The sequence below is a fragment of the Pseudopodoces humilis genome, chromosome 21, assembly GCF_049639895.1.
Source record: "Pseudopodoces humilis isolate 2021_Gansu_Grassland_sample_001 chromosome 21, ASM4963989v1, whole genome shotgun sequence".
NCBI lineage: Eukaryota > Metazoa > Chordata > Aves > Passeriformes > Paridae > Pseudopodoces > Pseudopodoces humilis.
Genome location: NC_142220.1, coordinates 802,722 through 823,340, shown reverse-complemented (window position 1 = coordinate 823,340; position 20,619 = coordinate 802,722). Strand labels below are relative to the sequence as shown.

General features: G+C 49.4%; 1 protein-coding gene across 1 annotated transcript in view; it reads right to left on the bottom strand.

The window, feature by feature from the left end:
• RPTOR (regulatory associated protein of MTOR complex 1) overlaps positions 1 to 20,070 on the bottom strand; it is a 96,546-nt gene extending 76,476 nt beyond the window's left edge. Inside the window, exons 1-3 of the mRNA XM_005530668.3 lie at positions 19,672 to 20,070; positions 9,343 to 9,445; positions 7,294 to 7,376 (exon numbers count right to left, since the gene is read on the bottom strand). Of these exons, the coding sequence (XP_005530725.2) occupies positions 7,294 to 7,376; positions 9,343 to 9,445; positions 19,672 to 19,833 (348 nt within the window). The 5' untranslated portion in view covers positions 19,834 to 20,070. The remainder of the gene's footprint in view (positions 1 to 7,293; positions 7,377 to 9,342; positions 9,446 to 19,671) is intronic.
• Positions 20,071 to 20,619: the final 549 nt, after the last annotated feature.

Sequence of the window (20,619 nt, the reverse complement as noted above, 5' to 3'; positions counted from 1 at the left end):
ACAAACCAAATCACCTCCAGCTCACATGGCCACAATAACTCTTGGGTTGGACACATCATGCAAATACAAACTATTCTGAACCATATCCACAGACTCCAATCTTCTTAATTTTATATTAAAAAAAACCCCAATACCTCCTTTTAGGTGCTTTAATTTTAGGCTGTGGGCACATGAAATTACCCTGATGCAAATTCATGAGGATTAGGCCAAGATAATAAAAACTGCATATTAAAGTACAAGGGAGTGTGCTGGAAATCCCAAATTGACGTTACAGGCAGCAGCTTAACCTGGTTAACACACGCCAGGAGAAAACATTACTGATAAAATTATTAGTCATTGCTAACTTGAAAAATATTAATTACAGTGAAGACAAACTATAACTTAGAGATGCTTTAATTTAAATACTGAACTAAGCCAAAGGGAGACTCTTGGCAGCCTGAGGCAAGTCCTCTGCAGATATTGGGTGCATTTCAAACCCCTCTCCATCTCCCCTGTGCTAATTCCCTCTGGAGCAGCCCGAGGCTCCTGGACCTGCTGATGCCAGGACAGGATTGTGGCTGGAGCCAGCTCTGAGCGTGGCACATCCCCTCCTCTGCCTGGAGCCAGCAGAGTGGGGACTTTACCTTCCCTCTGCAGAGTTTCTGACCTTGCTTTCAAGTCCAATGTGAAATGAATTCCAAAGTACCTAATCCTCACTGTGCAGGCTCGGGATCCAATAACACTTCCAAAAAAAAAACGCCTCTGAGCAGTTTGTTCATGAGAACTGATGTTGACAGGGAAGACAAAAATCAGGACAACCAACCTTGAGCTGCTGCTACAATACATCCACGAGACAGGTGTGTTCCTCAGCAGTTACAAGCTGCTTCACACTGCAGGCTTGTGCCAAAGTTCACAGAAATTCCACCCACCAGCCTCCCGTGTTTGGTACAAATCCTTCCCTGTCTGCTCAAAGAACCGTTCTGAGAGGGCTGTGTAAATAATTGCTTCCTTTGAAACAAAGGGAATGGTAAAAGAACTCAAATCTGCTCCTCGGATGGCAGCTCTGCACCCTCAGCCTGGTGACAGCTCCATGGGTCACATCACAAGGTACCCTAACAGGATTTTAAGTACACCCCAGGTCTCATCTTTCAAACCTGCTTAGTCAAACAGCATAACTCCCGAGCATCAGCGGCAGCTCAGTTCCATTCCTTCTCTAGAACATCAGTTTTAACAGCTCTTTAAAGTTTCAGGCTCTGCATCTTCTTGTTTCTTAAACAGAAACTTGGATCTTTCTGGGAGCCCAGTCCAGGCTGCAGGAGCACAAACTGGGTGTCTTTATACCCTGGCCAAAGGCATCGTGCTCCAGGGAGGAGCTGCAAGGCCGGGGCCCTTGCAGGAGATTCATCTTCTCAATACTAAAAAACTGTTCAGTAATTTCAGTTCTCCTCTGATTGCAAAGTAACTGCTCAATGAAGCAATTTTCTGATTAACAACACCTTAACCAGTCAGGAGAAGGAAAGCAAATCATGCCAAGGTTTATGCTTTGCTAATCTCCACAGGAAAAGAGTTAAAACCAAAGCATCTCAGGATTTTCTCATTCTGCCTTAGAGAGGAGCAGGAATATAAATAAAAATGTCAATAGTTTCTTCTGTTAGCCTCTAAGTTTTCACAAAGCTGGTGTCTGTTAGCAAGAAGCTCCTAACGCAGCACCCTGTGCATGTCCTGCTCTCCAAGCACTGGAGATCCTCTCCAGGGGATGCAGGTGCTGCTCCCTGGGCACAGAGCAGCAGGATGCTGCCAGGGGATCTGCTCCTCCCTGTCCCCCAAGCCAGGGATTCACCGCTCCCCACCCAACACAAAGACAAGGTGTTTTTAAATAGGTCACCCAGAGCTGGCTGGTAATTACAGAAACACGTTAATCAGCTTTGCCAGGCAGAGCTGCTTTTCTCTCCAAGAGCCTTTTCCTATCAGCTCTTCCTTCCCATCTCTGACAAGCCGACATCAATGGTCACAGGAAAACACCCTCAAAAACACAGATCTTGCCCTCTGCCAATTCTGGCCCCATTTTTGTAACAGAGCACAAACCAAAACAGGCATGAGGAATAAAACATGCAAAATGAAGTTATTGCCAGAAGTGTGGGAAAGAAGGCGAGGGCTTTGAACAGGAGTTCAGCTGCTGGCTGATCCCCTTCCTTCGAGCACATCCTGCCCACAGAACTCCAGGCTTGCAGCAGATGCCAAGACCCACAGGATTTCAGGATTTTCCCACTAAACTGACTTTGCAAGTTTGTTGACTTAGCTCCAGAAGGCCAGACCGTGCTGTCTGCAGTGCACCAACAGCTCAGTTCACAGAACAGCTTAATGCCACTTCCCAGTCTCTGCAGCTCAGAACACCCTTCCCCACAGCAGCTCATGCCTGCAACTCTTTCCTTCCCTTTTGTGACTCATTTTTCCAGGAGAATCTCTGAGAAATCAGTATTAAGTACACTACTGCTGCAATTTCACAGTTTCCTCTTTCAGTGGTGTGTTAAACATTTATCAGGGCTTTTTTTTTCCTCACTATCAAAAGCATTAAAACATGAGTTGTACCCGGAGCTGCAGCAGGGAGCTTCCCCCTTGCACAGCCAATTCCCAAATCCTCAGTTATCCCTGCTCCAGGAGCCCTTCCATGTCCAGCTGCTGCCAGTGCAGGGAAGGGTGCCCCAGGGGAGGGCTGTCAGCACAGAGGAGCAGCTGCTCTGAGCCAGCCCTGGGTGAGGCAGGCTTGGGATGCCCATCACCTGCAGAGCCACCAAAGGGAAAACTACAACCACTGACTCATTTCTCCTCGTTTTCTCCATATTCCCAAGGCATTAAAGAGTGGGTTTCATCCTTTACCACGTTTGAAATCTGTGCATTTCTGGCCTGGTGCTTCCAGAGGGACATTCAGTGAAGCAGCAGTGACACTCTGACCAGCACAGGTTTTCACACAGAAGGAGAACAGCAATAACTGGGTTTGACAATTAGACTTGTTGACTCCACTTCTATTGCAGGCTATTTTTTTTTTCCCTGAAAAAACCCGTGCTGGTTTATGCTGAAGACAGTTGATCTTTAACAAGACAGCAAAGGATTGATACAGCAGAATTTTGCAGAGCCTGAAATAGCTGCCAAATTCAAGAGGCAGTTGGGAAATGAAAACCAACAAACATAGTCCTCTAAAGAGAACCTGGTTTTGTTAAACAAGGTCACACTGTCTTTTTGTTTTTTCCTTCCTATTCATTTTTTTCTTACATGTACCTACATCTGCAGCTATCTCCAACTGGAGACCAAGTACCAGTTTTTCCATGTTCCCCTTTGGAATTTTACAGTATTTCTTCTGCAGGAGCAATTAGTATTTGCTGTTGTTTTAAAGGAAAAACCCCACAGAAATAAAGGAAAAGTATGACTCACTGAGAGACCAATAATTAGGTCATGTGTTCAATTAGTTTTCATGCTTAAGTAGTTACTCTTTAGGAAATGCTCCCACTTTGATGTGCAGCAGCAACTTCCCAATTAATTAGGCAGAAAAAAGCAATGAAGGAATGAAACCTCAGACACCGAATCAAAGCCCAGCGATCTCTAATGAGGGGAACAACAGCATCAACAACTGACAACATGCACTAAAAGGTAGAGGCTTTCAATGATCCATTTCAAGTGTCTTGGCTGTACTTCCTTTGAAATCAAGAGAAAACTGTTGGGAAGCAGACTAGAAGAGAGGGAGAAGCAGCCTGCTTGATCAGAAAATCACTGTTTCCTTGAAGGTCTGCCACAAAAGAGATAATTTATCCAGATTGTGGGAGATGTTTCCTCAGAGACCATCACTGGTGCAGGCAGGAGGCACCACACATCAGGTGAGATGGGATCAGAGAGAAATGGGAAACCTCCTCTTTCCTTTTCTTTTTTTCACTGGAACAGAAGCAGAACTGCCGTGTTCCAGTGCCCATGCCACCCCCAAACTCCAGCTGCAGGCACTCCCAGACACCACAACTTGCTTTCAAGACACCCTTCCCAAAGGCTTCCTACAAGTTTATTTAATCTTGTCTTCTAGATTTCCCCAGTCCCCATCCAGGATTTTCATCCCCCTTTGTGGCTCACAGTTCTCCTTCACCCCAGGGATGCCCGTTCAGGTATAATCCACTCAGCTCTAATGAAATCAGCTCATTCCAGCAGAGAATGAAAACAGCCCAAATGACTCTCTTAGCGAAAAAGGAGGAAACTGAGAGAAGAAAAAGTGAGGCAAAATTGTAGCAGTTGAATTAAAAAATCAATACTGTAATTGACTTTGTTTTACATAGGTGGGCCTAAGGGGGAGGATTCTTTGGGATGAGCTGTTTCAGTCCCTTGGCCTCGCTGCTGCTGGTTGTTGCAGAGGTGCAGGAGCCCTGGAAGGGCAGGAGGGGAGTGCTGATGGCAAATCTCTGCCCCCACGCTCCGTGCAGCTGCTTCTCAGAGGACACTCCATGGAAGAACTGCCCTGCAGCTGGAAGGGCTCTGCACAAAAGATCCCAGTGGAACAGTTCAGCAGGAGCTGGAGCCACGGAGGAGCTGTGTCTGCATCCTTCTCACCTCTGCTAGGAATGGTTATGAACTGTGGAGTTTGGCTTTCCAGCCAGGGCTGGGAAAGCTCATCAGAGAATAAAGGACAGGATTGCAAACAGCAGCTGGTGCAGGAGTGCCACTGGGGTCTGTGCACCAATGAAGTCCCAACAGAAGCATCAAAATGACTGAGTGAAGGAGGAACAGCTCCTGTGAGTGTTCTGGTCAGTTCAGAGCTAAAGGGAGAACCTGGTCGAAAGCCACAGCAAACGAAGAGGGATAAAAAAAAATCTATCATTTCATGTAAATTTAATAAGCATATGCTCCAGACTACCTCATACCAGGTCCTGAATTATGGAAACTGTGCCTCATCCAACCCCGGCCTTTGGCTCCACAGCACATCCACAGGGATGGAGGCACAGGGCCCTGGGCTGCCCAGAGAGGGCTGGGAGCCAGGGAAGGAGAAGCAGGGGAATAAAGCCTGGCACCCTCCTAAGAGGGCAGCAGCCATCCCATTCCGAGCTCGTGGCACAGGCTGTGTGCAGGGATCAGCACACAGCACTGCCAGCTCCAGCCTGCAGGCTGCAGAGAACTCAGAGCCTGCACATCCCCTTCATCCTCCCCAGGCAGCTCTGCAGGGCTGCAGCTCCACTGCCAAACTGGGACTTGCAGAGCAGTAAGTGCTGCTCATAAACCTCCCTGAGCTCCTGCATCCCCAGAAACCATCCCACTGCAGCAGGCTTGTGGCTCACAGCCCTCCACTCCTGTCTTCAAAGGCCCTTGACTCTTCAGTCCCTGCCTTTGCACTGCTACAACCTGCAGTGCTGCCAAAAAGCTGAATTTACACCCCAACCACAAGGAAATATTTGCTGCTCCCTGCCAGCACAGCAGAGCTGTGCTCTGGCTGGGCACCTGCCCCAGGGCTGCACCTCACACAGGCAGGGTTCTGCAGGGGGTCAGCAGCACAGAAATCCCACTGCAGCCCATTCCTTATCTAAATGTTTTAAATACAGAGCTGCACCTCACACAGGCAGGGTTCTGCAGGGGGTCAGCAGCACAGAAATCCCATTGCACTGTAGCCCATTTCTTATCCAAATGTTTTAAATACAGAGCAACCTCCCACAAAGACTCAGTTAATTTATTCTGGGCACTTCTGTCTCAGCCAAAGGTTCCTTTCCCGGTGTTCCCCGTGGATCCAGGCCCTGCCACCAGCCAGCTCCAGTTCCACCCAGCTCCTCCAGCCATTCCCAACCCCAGATTCCCAGACCAAGGAGCAATCCCAGGGAAGGTTTTCCCCTCCAGTCAGGCATTCCCTGGCCCTGTGCTCTTCACTTTCACTCCCTTTTCTCCTTCCATTCTCAGCTGCTTAAGCAGCCCCTTTGATCCCTGTAATTGAGCCTCTTTCCAGATTACCCTCAGGTTTAACCCCTTCCCCTCCCAGTAAAACTCAAGCCCCAAAGCCAAGGGAGTGTTAGTGTAGAGCTGCCTTGGTTTTCCTTCCACTTTTTCACCAGCAGCTCAATTATATCTGCACTGAACTGCAGAACTCTTTACTTGTTCAGAGAACTCTCTATCAAGGCAGATCGAGCCCACAGCTCTGTCATTTCCCATCCTCTCCCCCAGTACAATCTTCATTTGAGAACTGCATGAAATGACTGAATATTGCTTAACTGCAGGATTTTGCAGAGGAAACAACAGCTGAAGTGGTTTTTACTCCCGCAGCACACGAATTTATGTAGCTACGCTACAATAAAGCAAAGTCCTAAATTTAATCAGAACAAATACTTCAAGCAATGGCAAGCTGATAAATTATTTAGAGAGGGGCTCAATAAGACCTGGAAAGAAATATCCATCAGCTGTGCAGCCTGGGAGCTTCCAGAAACAAGGAATTTTCATGCTTTACCCCTTTTACCTTTCAGAAAAGCTGTTTGCACTGAGCAAGAAGGGGGATGTTTGAGCAGAAGCAGCCAAGGACTGGCTGGCAGCAGTGCCACAGCACTGGTCCCAGTGGTCACCACTGCCACCATCCCCTGCCAGCCATCAGCACCACTGAGAATCCACAACAAGGTGCTGAAGACAGCAGCTCCTGCTGGAAGGAACTGACAGCCCGGGAATATTTCAGAAGATTGTCATCATTTGCTCTTCTTTCCAGACTGCCTGGTTTTCCCCAAATTGTCTTCCTTCCATCCACTCCTCAACCATTCCAAGCCCCCAAGAAACAGACAAAACTGGATGTATTAGTATTTATATGAAAGCTCTAGGAAATTCAATAATGTTCCTATTGTTTTATTGCAGATGGCACACCAACTTCTCTTTATTACTGCAGAAAGCTCCAGAGCCCTGTGGAGTGCAATAAACTAGGACGTGTTTGGCTTTGCAATGTGTCAGGGGCTGTGATTTCCTGCAGGAACCAGGGAACCAGCCCAGCTCTGGGATTGCCTCCACCAGGCCCACGCAGGGAACCTGCTGCTCCTGCCCTGTCCCTCCTCCCCCAGCACCAGGACTCACACAGAGAGCAGGAAAGGGCTTCTTTTCACCTTTGCTCCAAGATGCTTTTTCTCCTGTTTGATTTCAGGCACCTTTTGAATTTTCTGCTAAATTCTTGGGCTGCTGAGATTTAAAAATTGGCCACGTGCCACGAGGAAAAACGCAGAAAGGAAATTCTCTTAACTGTACACGAATATCTGCCACAAATGCTCCAAGACATAAATACCCTCAGAGAAAAGGCCAGCAGGAGCCCCAGGAACAGGCAACACTCACCCTGGGCTGCCAGTTCTCATACTGCTTCTGTAGGTTGGCCCCGATGGTCTCCAGAGCTTTCTGAGGCCCCATGGACAGAGGATCTGGGAACAGAACACACAGCAGCATTGCTCACTCCAGCTCTCTGCGGGATATTTTCATGCAGGTTCCTTCCATTATTAAACTCATGAACACCTCTGTTCCTTGTGGAATTTACCTGAGGGCAGCACCCAAAAATTATCCCCGGATTCCTGAGCCCAACAAAATTCCAGCTCCGTTACAGACTGACAAATGTGGAAGATTTCTCTCACTGAGGTGCTAAAAACAATTTTGTTTTGAAAGACAGGAGAGGCATTGCATTTGTTTCTTTTAATAATGAAATAAGGTTTCCATTGTAAATAATGACAAGAACTCAAATTGGTTAAATATTTGATGACAAACATTTTCTGTTGATGAATGCAAAATCCTGCTTCATTTACTTCCTTTGCTTCCTGCTGCAGAGATTGTGTGCCATTTGTAATATTTAAGAAGTTAATTTTATTGCTAGATAATTACCACAATCCATACATAGCAATACAATTCCAGGCCACGTGCTTTATTCAAACACCATGGACATATAATTAAACAATTAACAAGTTTTCTTAAACCCTACAAGCTAATATTTTCCTATTTAATATCAATTATTTTAAAAGCACTAAACCAGATCAGTGAAGGGGGTTGTTTTCCCAGCTTTTGCAAATATACTTTTGCTAGAAACAAAATGTAATAAAGCAGGATGAAAGCAGGATTTTTGAGAGTTATTTTTTCTTTAATGAATAAAAGCACGTGGAAGGTGCAGCAGGACCTGCACGTGGCTCTGCTCAGTGGCCATTTGTCACCAGGGGTGAGCAGCTGTGACCCCAGCTCAGGTGTGAACAGCAGCAGCTGCACCCCAGAGAGTTCCCCAGACCCTGCAGATGTGGCACAGACATTCCTGCACCCACTCCCTGCTCCTGGGACTGATGGCAGGAAAAACATCAGATATTTCCCCAATTGCCTTTTCCAGAAATTTCAAGTTGGCTGCAAATGGAAGGAGCACTTGTGTACATAAACAGACTGAAAATTTAATTACAAAAGTGCATTCAAAATTCTCTTTGCTAATGATAGGCACTAATGACTTTATTTAAGTGACTCTGCAACGCTCCTGTGTGTCAATGAGACATCAGGGCTGCTCTCAGGTACCTGTCTGTGCCTGCTCAGGGCTCTCATCAGCGTTTCCAGGTTAAAAACCTGAGGTGCTGTGCTTCACAAAGCAGGTAAGGCAAGGTTAGAAAATCTGCTGGAAGTTTTTAAGAAATTCTGTTTGTGCAGTGATTGATTTGCTCCTGGGGCCTGTCGAAGCCCCGAGCTGAGGATTCCAGTGCCCAGCGTGGGACGTGCTGGAGGCTGAACATTCCCAATTCCCAGATAAAAACCAAATCTCTCTGAGAAAGCTTCTGTATACAAGATATTTACTTCTAATATTCAGAATTGTCTCATCTTGGTAATTAGACTTCTTTCTCCAAAACCAAAGCAACTTTTAATTTCTTCACAAAAAAACCCTAGGAATTTAGTGCAATGCTGCATGAAAATGGCAAACCCAGGTGCTGGAACTGCACAAGACATCCTTGGGAATAATTCCAGGTCTTCTGAATGATTCCAATTAAAACAGCCCTGGAGCAGGCACCTCAAAACACAGCAAGGTGTTTCACAAACCTCACTGCTCAGCTGGGTGAAGCAGAGAAGGCAGATTGGAAGCTTTGCAGATCCCAGCACTCTGAAGGTGCCTCTGCCCAGAGATTTCCTTTAGATATTTATAAATCTAAAATAATTACAAGAAAGCAAAGCAGCTCATTAACAGCTGTTTTCCTCCACGGTTTCTCATTTCAGAACACAGCAGGAGAGATGACCCATGGCAGCAGCTGGAGCTGGACTCTTCATTAACCCAGAGAAAAATCAGATCCCTGTTTCCCTTCTGCTCAGCCCAGTTTGAAGCCCTGGGAATGCACAGCTTTGGGATGAGTTCTGTGCTGTGGGACTGGGGGCACTCACCAATCCAGCACTCCAGGCGGGCACAGGGAGTCGTTTTCACCACGTCTGGGGGGTCCACGCCGACGTTGAGGCACAAAACTAAGGCAACACTTACAGTCTTCATCTGCAAAGACAGGCAAGAGCACAGCCCTGAGTGCAGGAACCTTCAAACATCACCACTCCCAGAACCTCTGCAGGCCTTCAAACAACCTCTCCTACCTGCTCTTTCACATGGACTATTTTAAGCAAGGCCTGACTGATGAAATTTTTCATATTTTTTATTAGAACAGTACTTAGACTCTATGTTACTATTTTTGTTATTATTTCCAGAGCCCATTCTTCTCTTTCTGAGCATGGAAATGGATACCAGTGAACTTCTGCTACTCATCTCAAATTAGCCATTGTCCAACTGCAACACATTATTAAAACATGAGGCAATGCTATTCAGGGGCCCTGACCAATATTATAATGCAGTGTGTGATCTCTAATATTGAAACTAAAAGAATTAAAATGGAAGAACTCCCAAGTGACAAACAAAACCATGAAAAAATTAAACAAACAGACACACACCAGAACAAAGATATTTAGTGCATTTTTTATTTTGTTTTCTTCACGTGTTGTTTTTTCTTGGAGAGCCCTGTAAGGAGAAATCCTGGTGTGGCTCCAGCTGCTGCTCCACGTGGGGTTATCCCACCCAGGCACCCCAAAACCTCCATTAAACCAATGACAAACCACCTTGGCCAGCTACAAATACTGCTTGAAATCTAGCACTCCACATCTCCGTGGGTTTTGTTTCTAGACTCCCTCATGCCAACACCTAAACCAGAGGAGGGAAACAGGAGCAGTGACGAGGCTCTCAGGGACTGCAGGCGTTCAGGGCTTGCCACATCCCCACCTCCCCAGGGTGCTCCGTGCAATCCACAACACAAGGGGAAAAACAATCCCAAATTTCACACTTAGAGAAAAGCCTAGAGCCACATAAATGTGTAATGTGTACAGAAAGTGGAGCAGCCAGACACCATTCACAGGCTGCACACCAGGACAGAAATCCTGCAGCGTTTCCTCACTCCCATGGCCAGGATGGGGAACATGGAATAAGAAACCAGCAAGAGCTGTGGTTTGTGGCTTCATCCCAAACCGTGCTCCTGCTAACAAACCCTGCAGTCCTGGAGGAGTTCCTCGTGCCAGGAATTACCCAGGACCAAGCAGCACTGTGCAGCACAGAGATGGGAACAGGAGCCTGAGAGGAATTCCCTGCTCAGGATTTCACAGGGAGTGCCCATGGATGGGGTGGAGAGGCCAGAGCTGCACTCAGCACTCAGGACATGTGTCTTAGAGCAAAGCCAGGGACATGCACAGAGACACCAGAGTCACTGGTAGAACCAGGGACATGCACAGAGACACCAGAGTCACCGGCAGAACCAGGGTGAGGGGCAGCCCGGTCCTGCAGAGCCCTCAGTGCCCCAGGAGCACCCAAAAGCAGCACCCCAAAGCACCTGAGCCCTGCACAAGCCTGGGGACAGCTCCCCAGCCACCCCAGGCACTGCCAGCTCCTCGGGAAAGCCAGGCAGCTGCAGGCCATGCAAGGCCACAGATGCTGCCAGAACCATCCCACGCTGGCACACACACACTGAACACCCCAGGGAAACACAGAAAACCACACAAAAAATGACTTATTAAACGTGGAAACACATAAATCGTTCTTCCAAGAAAAAGTATCCTGCCAAGCAATCTTCTCCATCTCATTTATTTATTGTTTCCCATTTGCAGTATAATACTGACTTATTTTTCAGTATTTTGCTGGTAATATCTGATTGGTGGCTTATGCTGAACAGGCTGATATTTCTTTTCCAATTCCAGGTTCAGGGTTTTAAATAAGTGTTTCTCCTGGAAAACCTGACAGCAAACCCATGAGAGAAACAGGAATTGATCCCAGAGACAAATGGGGTGATTTCCCCTCTGCCACCTCCCCCAAAGGATGCAAAGCCTTGCACTCCACACCATTTGTTCTGCTAACAGGGAGCACATCCCGAGCTACAGCTCATCCCTGTCCCCCCTGACCTCTCCTCACAGCGAGGATTTTATTCTCAATATCCCCTGTGTAAAGTCTCTCCCCATCCTCTCTGCAGCTCTTTCAGGCCCTGCAAGGCCACAGTGAGGTCACCCCAAAGCTTCTCCTCTCCAGGCTCAGCATTCCCAGCTCTCCCAGCAGAGCTGCTCCATCCCTCTGCTCATCCTGGAGCCTCCTCTGGGCTGTGCAGCAGCTCCAGGTGCTCCCTGTGCTGCTCCCTGTGCAGGTGGGCTCTCAATGCCCCCTGCCCTGCTGCCCACGCTGCCTCAGCCCGGCTCAGGGGGGTTTGGGGGGACAATGCATGGAACTGATCAAAAAAACCCCAAAACCCCTGAGCCCAAAAACCCCAATAATGCTTTAAACCCCAATAATGCTTTTTCCATTTCTAAACTCTTTTGGAACACACCAGAAACTTCACTGCATATTTAAAGGTTCTTAATACAAGCAGTACGAGGACATTCTCATCTGTCATTAAGACAGTGGAAATTTTCTTTTCCCCATTTCAGGAGCATATCCATCAGAATACATTTCCATGGATTTTTGTTAGAATTTAAAAATGAAGCAGAAGAACATTTGGCAAGTTTGTAAGAAAACCAATATCCAAAATGCTTTGTCAGCAGAGGCTCAAGATCAAAGCACAGCAGCTCTTACTGTGGGCTCTGCACTTTGGAGTGTCATTTGTGTGTTAAAAAATGGGATACAACTCCCAAGCTTGTAGTGCACCCGATTTAAAGTGATTTAATAACTCTGGGTCAGAACCTGCAATACTTAAATGGCAAAATCCACTCGGTCAAAATGCTCTTGCTGAGAAGTGATGGCAGAGAATTCATCCCAAAGCCATGGGAAATGGGACTCAGGGAGCACAGGGAGTTCTGAGTCTGCTCGGAAGAGAAGCTGCTTATTAAAGCATTTGACACTAAAATTTACATCTTATGCTAAAGACCTTTTAAAATATTCCTAATTCACCCCTTATCTCATTTAGAGGCCAAACAGATCTGCCTGTGAGTACAGTGCAATATCTACAGGTATTTTCAGCTAGGAAAAAACCATTATGTTCTGGGTTTGATTGAAAATGTGAAGTTTTATCATCCCAGGGAGCTCACCTGATCCCACTGGAGCATCCCTGAAAGTGACTCCAGGCCAGGCTGGAACTGAGACACCCATTTATTTCAGCCTGAGTGAGAACAGGTTTGTAACTCAGAGCCATTGAACTGCTTTCTATTCCAGTTCAAGTAATACCAAGGAAAGTCAGTGCATTTATGAGAAATTCTGCATTTTGTGGTACATCTCAGACTGGACGTTTTAGACCCCATTAATATTTGATTTTTACACTACAGTTTGCAATCTGAAAACTTTCTGCTTAAACATTACCCAGATGAACACTCAAGTGTTAGAAACCTGCCTGGGTTTATGCCAGTGAGTTCAAATTGCTTCTGGGAGTTAATACAAACACGAGATTAAGTCAGCATTAAACATGAAATATCTGCAGCTACATTATTTTACAGAGTTGAGGATGAAGTTATCAGCATTAAACACAGATCCTGGGACAAATTTCCAAATTCCAAATCCTCATATGAGTCTCATTTGAAATCCCTCCCTGGCCAGGAGGCTCAATTTCCTGCTTGTGCAGGAAATCCATTCTCTTCTTGAAGCCTTTATTTTTTCACATTTTTCTCTACAGACATTTACAGATTTAAGACAAATCTCTTCACCACCATCAAGGCTTTCCTCAGGTAACTCCTGGGCTCCTTTGGAGACCTGCCATGAGATGCTCCAGCAAGGAGGGCTCTGGAGAGAGCAGGAACAGCAACATTTACCAAGAGGAAACATTGCTCTCCCCTGAGTTCAGCTCCCCCTGCAACACCAGGAGTTCCTGCTTGCTCCTTGCCTTCCCCTTTCCAAGTGGTGACATCTGCCCTGCATCATCCCCAGGGCTGTGACACCGCCTTCCACTGAGGAAGGCAGGTCTGGGGACAGGAACAAGGCTGAAGGTACAGAACAGCCACACAAAGCCTTGGCCTTCTTCCCCATCACACAAAAACCAGCGTCAGGCTCCTGGAGGAATGATTCCCAACAAATCCCACTTGGACACGCCTTTCCCCCACCCAGGGGAACAGAGCTCCCTGCTGCCTCTTCAGCTCCTGTACCACTTGCAAGGTGAAGCATCTTAAAAGAAGAGCTTTCTGTTTCAAGGAATTTTTTTTTAATGTAAAGTTTCAAATAAATAAATTGTTACGGAAAAAAAATCTTCATGTGTTTCTCCACATCCAGAAAAGCAGCAGAATGCAAAGAACTCCTTCAAATTAACATTAATAATTCAACAGCTCTGCAGGTTGTCTCCAGCCATCTGCAGCCCAGAGTCAGCTCCTGGTGTGCCAGCCTGCTCTAGATTCCTCGATCAGCTCCTCCTGAAGGCTTGGTTTCCTTCTCTAGCCCAAATGCAGCACTAATACTCTGAATTTTCTTCAGGGGTTTATTGTGTCTGTTTGCCTGGCGAAGGCTGCAGCTCCTCACGAAGCCTGCTCTGACCTGCTGCCCTCAGTGCTCACACTCTGAGCACTCCCCACGCTCCTGACAACTGCGGGCACTCACTGCCCCGGCATCCACGTGCATTCCCTGCTCTGGGAACAGCCTGCAGCTCCTCAGGGACATCCACAGCCCCCAGAGAGCCAAGGTGACCGTGTTACCCACCGTGTTCCAGGCTAAAAACTCCAGACTGGAGGAGGCTGATTGTGTCTGTCACAGCACAGCAGCCAAACGCTGCCTTCCAACCACTCTGGGATGCTCAGAGCCAAAATGGGGTTTCCTTCCCTGTCAATCACTTCTCAAAAATAATCAAAATAACAGAAAGCAAACATTTTACTCCTGTGATCTTTGCTGTCTTTATACAACCTGCAAAAGAGCCAACAAGAGGCGTCTTCCAGATGTCATTCCCCATTTCCCTGTGCCAAGGGGTTTCATCCTTGCCTCTGCTCTGCATTCCTGCAGGCTTCTCCTCCTCGCTCCACGGCATTCCCACTCCTGTCTAGCACCGGCTCTAAAAGGTGTCCGTCTTCCCAGGCTGACTGATGCAGCTTCAGATCTTCCTTACAAACTGTTCCTTCAAACCATTCCTAGACAGCCCCCTCAGATCTTCCGGGAGCCAATAACTCGGGATGCACTCGGAGCGTTTGATCAGGAGCCGCCGTTTGAGGAATCCCTGAGCCACAGCCAAGTGCTCCACATGCAAATTCCTTCCTGCAACAGGAACCTTCCCCAGCTTGCAGGAGAGCAGGAGGAACGGTCAGCACAAGCTCAATCAGCTCACGTGCAGCCTCAGGCTGTGCTGAAGGCACAGAACGCTGGCCCTGCCTCACAAGGCTCATCCCCTCCATCCCTCCAAGGGCTTTCAGCTCCCTCCTGGGGCTGTGCCACGGACAGAGAGGACACAAACCTCACTGTGCCATGGAGAGAGAGGGTACAAACCTCACTGTGCCATGGAGAGAGAGGGTACAAACCTCACTGTGCCATGGAGAGAGAGGGTACAAACCTCACTGTGCCATGGAGAGGAGAGGGTACAAACCTCACTGTGCCATGGAGAGAGGACACAAACCTCACTGTGCCATGGAGAGAGAGGGTACAAACCTCACTGTGCCATGGAGAGAGAGGGTACAAACCTCACTGTGCCATGGAGAGAGGACACAAACCTCACTGTGCCATGGAGAGAGAGGGTACAAACCTCACTGTGCCATGGAGAGAGGACACAAACCTCACTGTGCCATGGAGAGAGAGGGTACAAACCTCACTGTGCCATGGAGAGAGAGGGTACAAACCTCACTGTGCCATGGAGAGAGAGGGTACAAACCTCACTGTGCCATAGAGAGGGTACAAACCTCACTGTGCCATGGAGAGAGGACACAAACCTCACTGTGCCATGGAGAGAGGGTACAAACCTCACTGTGCCATGGAGAGAGGACACAAACCTCACTGTGCCATGGAGAGGAGAGGGTACAAACCTCACTGTGCCATAGAGAGGGTACAAACCTCACTGTGCCATGGAGAGGGCACAGATCTCGCTGCAGCCCAAGCTCTGCTGCAGGCCCTGCCAGGCCACAGAAGCCCAGCAGAACTCCAGCACAGGGCTCCACTCTCACCCTGGCTGCTCCCACTGCCCCCTCCTCTGGGCACTGCCCCTGCTCTCCCCTCTGCACAGCACTGCACTAATTGCACTAATTACCCTCTGCTCCATCCCCACCCAGCAAGAGCTGGAGGTCACCCTGTCCCAGTTCAGCAAGCACAGGTCAATAAGTGCAAACACAGAAATAAAAATACTGGTGAGGGTGCTGCTGGCAGAGCCAACGGGAAAAGGGGATAAAAGGAATCCTTCAGCCCCTGGGCCTGTCACCCATCACACCCCACAGCACAGCCTGGCACTGAAGGATGGCATTAACACAAACCTGGCCTTGAGTAATTCATCAGATAATTCATTAGATAATTCATCAGATAATTAATTAATAATTCCTTGAAAGAGGCATCTCCAGAGCGTTCTCTAGAGAAGAGCAGAGGAACAAGACAAACATCAGATGTACCAATGGGTTTATCAGATCTGGCAGTGCCAGAAGCTGCAGTCCCACAGGGATCATTAACCCCTCAGTCACCTCTGCACAGGCCAGGGGACAAGGCCAGCCCAGCAGCAAGGCACTGCAAACCAGCTCTGAGAGAAAAGCACAGCCCAACCCTCCAGAAAACCCAGCCAGCCCATGGGCCTTGGACACTTCCCTGGGTTTCCTGAGCAGGCAAACTCTGCTCATCTGAATTAAGCACATTTGTATGCAGTCCTGCTTTAATCTGCATTTCCAAAGAAACCTAATTGTGGATTCCTCTTCTCATAAAAACAGGATTTAATTCTCACTCAGCAAGTTATGAGGCAGCAGGGAAAAAAAAATGTTGAGGTAAAACTATTACAATCAGCTTTGTTGCTCTCTGCTTATCTTAGAAATCAATATAAATACAGAAAATCTTAATTTAAATATTCTGAATTTAATAGCAACTTGTCAGTAAAACCTGGTGTACTTGGGAGTCTTTTTCTTTAAATCAAGTTATATGCTTTGGTTGCAACTGAGGCCGGGAGATTTAATTCAATACACAAAGCATAATTCCAACCCTCTTGTGTTAAAAATATTCTTTAAATAAATAATAGATCAAAGCAGTGTCACTTTTATGGCATATGCAGTCCATGGAAGGATTAAATGTTTTCAGAGCAGCCCTCATGGAGGAAGGGGCGGGGGACACCAGTGAATTCTCACTTATTTTCTCTACATTTACCACTCATTATTCTGATTTGATTCTCCCCTTATCAGAGCTCTGCCTTCTAAAGAACCTTCAACTTCACATAAACTCTGGGGTTTTTAGAGCAACAAAGCAAGATGAAAAGAAGAGTCACTGCACTCCCAAATCTGTGAATCACTTCCTCTAACTGTAGTGGAGCTGGGATCACTCCCCATGACTCCTCGATGAATAAGGCAGAATCTGCCACTGCCTGGGGCTTCCATGATTCACAGGGGAAAATGCCACGGCTTCACCTGCACTGGGACTGCCAGAGCCTTGCTTGGCTTGACCTTTGAGCACTTCTTCATTTAGAGACAGGCTGGGGTGTTTAATGCCAGGGAATGGTCCCCAGCCCGGGCTGTGACGAGTTCATTTATCACACTGAAGGTACTGGGATGTTTTCCACACACAGCTCGCAGCCACAGGCACTTCCCATCCTCCAGAAAGCTCCTGCAGCAGCAGCCCCTGGAGAAGAGCTCAGCTCCATCAGCCCTGGCTTGTGAGAAAGGGAGCCAAGAGACAAAAGGAGCTGCAGAGAACTGGGGATGGGGACAGAGCCTCCCACTGGGAGTGCAGGAAGGAAGGAAGGGGCTGAGCCGTGGGCTGGGCTGGAGGAGCAGAGGGACACCAGAGGCTGTGGGCACTGACAGGGCTGCAGCCACAGTGGGACAGTGCTGGAAGGCAAGGAAAGAGGAGGAGAAGAAACTTCCTGAAGACAGTTAAAACAAGAAGTAATTAATTTGTAATGCCAGAGAGCAAAACCAAACAGCTCAGGAACAAAAAGGGAAAGACCAACAGCTTTCACCCTGGTGGCACAGGCTGTGTCCTCACACCACCACTGCTTCCCAGGAAAAGCCCACAGAGCCCAAGTTCCCGGGGTTTTCTCCAGGTGCTCCATTCCCTGGACAAACCTGTCACACCTCAGCTGCCACCTCCAGCCAGGCCATGGGAAAGGAGCAGCCTGGGTGAGCTGCCCTCCACCCGCTGCTCACGGACAGCAGGGCAAACCAGATTAGATCTTCTGAACTGTTTTGCAGGATTAGCCAAACTGGAGCTCACTGGGTGGAAATATTTACCAGACATCACCCCTGCAGCACTCCAAACCCCATCCTCATCCCCTTCCCTCCCCAGCTGAGGTTCAGCATTTGTTACTTCATTAAGTACTCAGGAGATTGCTCAACCTCATCACGTTTAAATCTCAGCAGCCTTTTTTCATGTCTTGTGTTTTATTCCTCTTTTTAGCTTTCTCGAATCAGCTGCTCTTCTTCTCTCAGGTGTCTTTATGTGCTTTTGGTATCTTCCTATGCACCAGGTCTTAAACAAAAAGTAATTCTGCACAACAGGAAGTTTGTCCAAACGATCCCTGATGCAGCTGCCCTGGTACAAACGACACCTGAGCTGCACCACTGGCCCTGGTGTGAAGTTATTTGGCTCCAGCTGACAGAGAAAGCAGAAGGACTAAACCAAAAATTCGAGATTTGCTTCTATGTTCTTCCTTCACAAGAGTCAGATTCAGTGTCTTGGGGAGTGACCCAGGGCCCAGCCCCACTGAGCTCGACCCCAGAGAGCAGCAGCAGCAACAGCCACGACGTTTATGGCACGGGAGAGTCCCGGAGGAGGAAACTGCAGCTCCACAGGAGTCAGGCTGGGATGTGATCGTAACAAGCACGTGAAACATTTCACACCAACCACAGAGAAGCCCTGATCACCCCCCTGGTCCTGTGCTGCTGCTGCACAACCCATCGATCAGCCCAACCAAGCCAAAGTCATTCCCAAATTAGAACAGGCAACTCTGCAGATCAGGAAATGAGGGAGCAGGAAGCGTCCCAGGAAGGCAGAGACACCTAAAATAGAGCAGCAAGCTCATCACACCTCCACAGGCTGCTGGAGAAAGTCTCCTCTGTGCCAGAGCACCCACCATGGTGTCTGTGCTGCCTTTAAATCACACCCAAAACGCTCAGTTCACCCAGCAGTGATCTGCCAAGTCCCATTCGCAGTCCATGGTTCTCCTCATGGCTCAGAACTTCTGAGAAATGTAATCACCAGTCTGGGAACAGAGACAGGGACAGCCTGGGCATATGGCCTCTACAAAGAAATCCCAGCCTGCAGTTTCGGTGAGTTATTCCATCCCATTGCAAGGGGGTCACAAACATAATGCAAATCTGGTGACCAGGACAAGCCACAAGTGTCTACAAGCACAAAGCTGAGGGTACAAGAGCTGGGAGAGCCAGGGAGGGCTGGAACCCAAAGCAGAGTTGTTCTAGGAACAGAACAAGTGGAGATGATGGTCCAGAACATTTCCCAGGTGCTTTGTTTGCTCTTTGCTGAGACACTGAGGGTGGCACGCAGTCCCAGCTGGGACATTTGTCACTGCCAGCACTGTCAGTTTAACACACAACACGTCACCAACCACAACAATCTCAAAACAACTTCCTCCCTCCAAAACCCCACAATCTGTTTCTCCACGTGCAAGGACAGCCTCGCTCTGCACCTCACACCACGCTGGGGGCACGCTCCAAACCCACACAGCTCCTGTGCAGCTGCACCTGCAGACAGCTGCAATTCCTGCACCTGCAGACAGCTGCAATTCCTGCACCTGCAGACAGCTGCAATTCCTGCACCTGCAGACAGCTGCAATTCCTGCACCTGCAGACAGCTGCAATTCCTGCACCTGCTCCTCCCCACCTCGGTCACTTCACTGCCCTGCCCCGAACATACTGGGCACCCAGGTTTCATTTAAAGAGCCCAAATGATGGAGCTGCTGCAAGAACCCAGCCCGTGAGCACAGAGTCAGTGCTTCCAACCCATCTGCAGCTCTGCTTCCCTAATTCCACACGGCTGCCACACAAACCGTGGGATGCACACCCAGCGCTTCACCTGGCAGCAGCTCAGCTCCCTCTGAGCTCGGGCTCCTTTTCCACCTGTCCCCCGACTGCTCCTCCTCCAAACCCCATCCTGCCCTGGAGCATTACCCGGTCCTTCATCCTCCAGCTCTGAGCCAAAGACTTGGAGCCTTCGATCTTCTCGCAGTGCCTTTTCTTCATAAAGGCCAGGGGCAAGTTCCAGTCCGTCAGGTCGGACTCATCCTCCTCCCCGAGCCCCAGGAGAGGCGACTGCAGCATCTCAGCCTCCATGTGCGGGGAAGCGCGGGGCAGCAGCTGGGCAGCGATGTCCAGCCCGGCCCCCAGCGGGCCCGGGGTCCCTCCGGCCGGAGGGGGAGGACGGGCCAAGGGCAGCGGGGGTCGGCGCTCCCCGGTGCGCGGGTAAGGACGGACCCGGAGCACGCAGCGCCTTCACCTGGCGCAGGCAGTGGCCCCGGCTGGGCTCGGTGGCGCGGCCCGGGGAGCACCGAGGGGCCGGCGGGGACCGGGCCCGGGGCCTCCCTCGCACCTCTACCCCCGCGGGCCCCGCGCTCCCTGCGGCGGGCACCGCGCCCGGCCCATCGCGGCTCCCTCGCACACCGTCGGGCCGAGGGCGGCTCGGCGAGCTGCGCTCCGGGGGCGGGCGGCGGCGGGCGGGACGCGCGTCCCGGGGCGCCGGCGAGCGCGGCTCGGCTCAGCACCGCGGCACGGGGGCGGCCATCTTGCCCGGCCCACAATGCCCCGCGGTACGGGCCGCCGAGCGGGACACGCCGCGCCGCCGCGGTGACTGCGCGTTGCCATGGGAACAGCGCGGGCTGGCGCGGGAATCCCAGAATCCCAAAATCCCCAAATCCCTGCGCTTGGAAAAGCCCTCCCAGCCCAGGGAGTCCCAGCTGTGCCCCATCCCCACCCTGTCCCCAGCCCACAGCCCTGAGTGCCACGTCCAGCCCTTCCTGGGACAGCTCCAGGGATGGGCACTGCAGCCCTCCCCGGGCAGCCCCTGCCGAGGCCTGAGCATCTTTTCCATGGGGAAATTCCTGCTGCTGTCCTCGTGTGGCA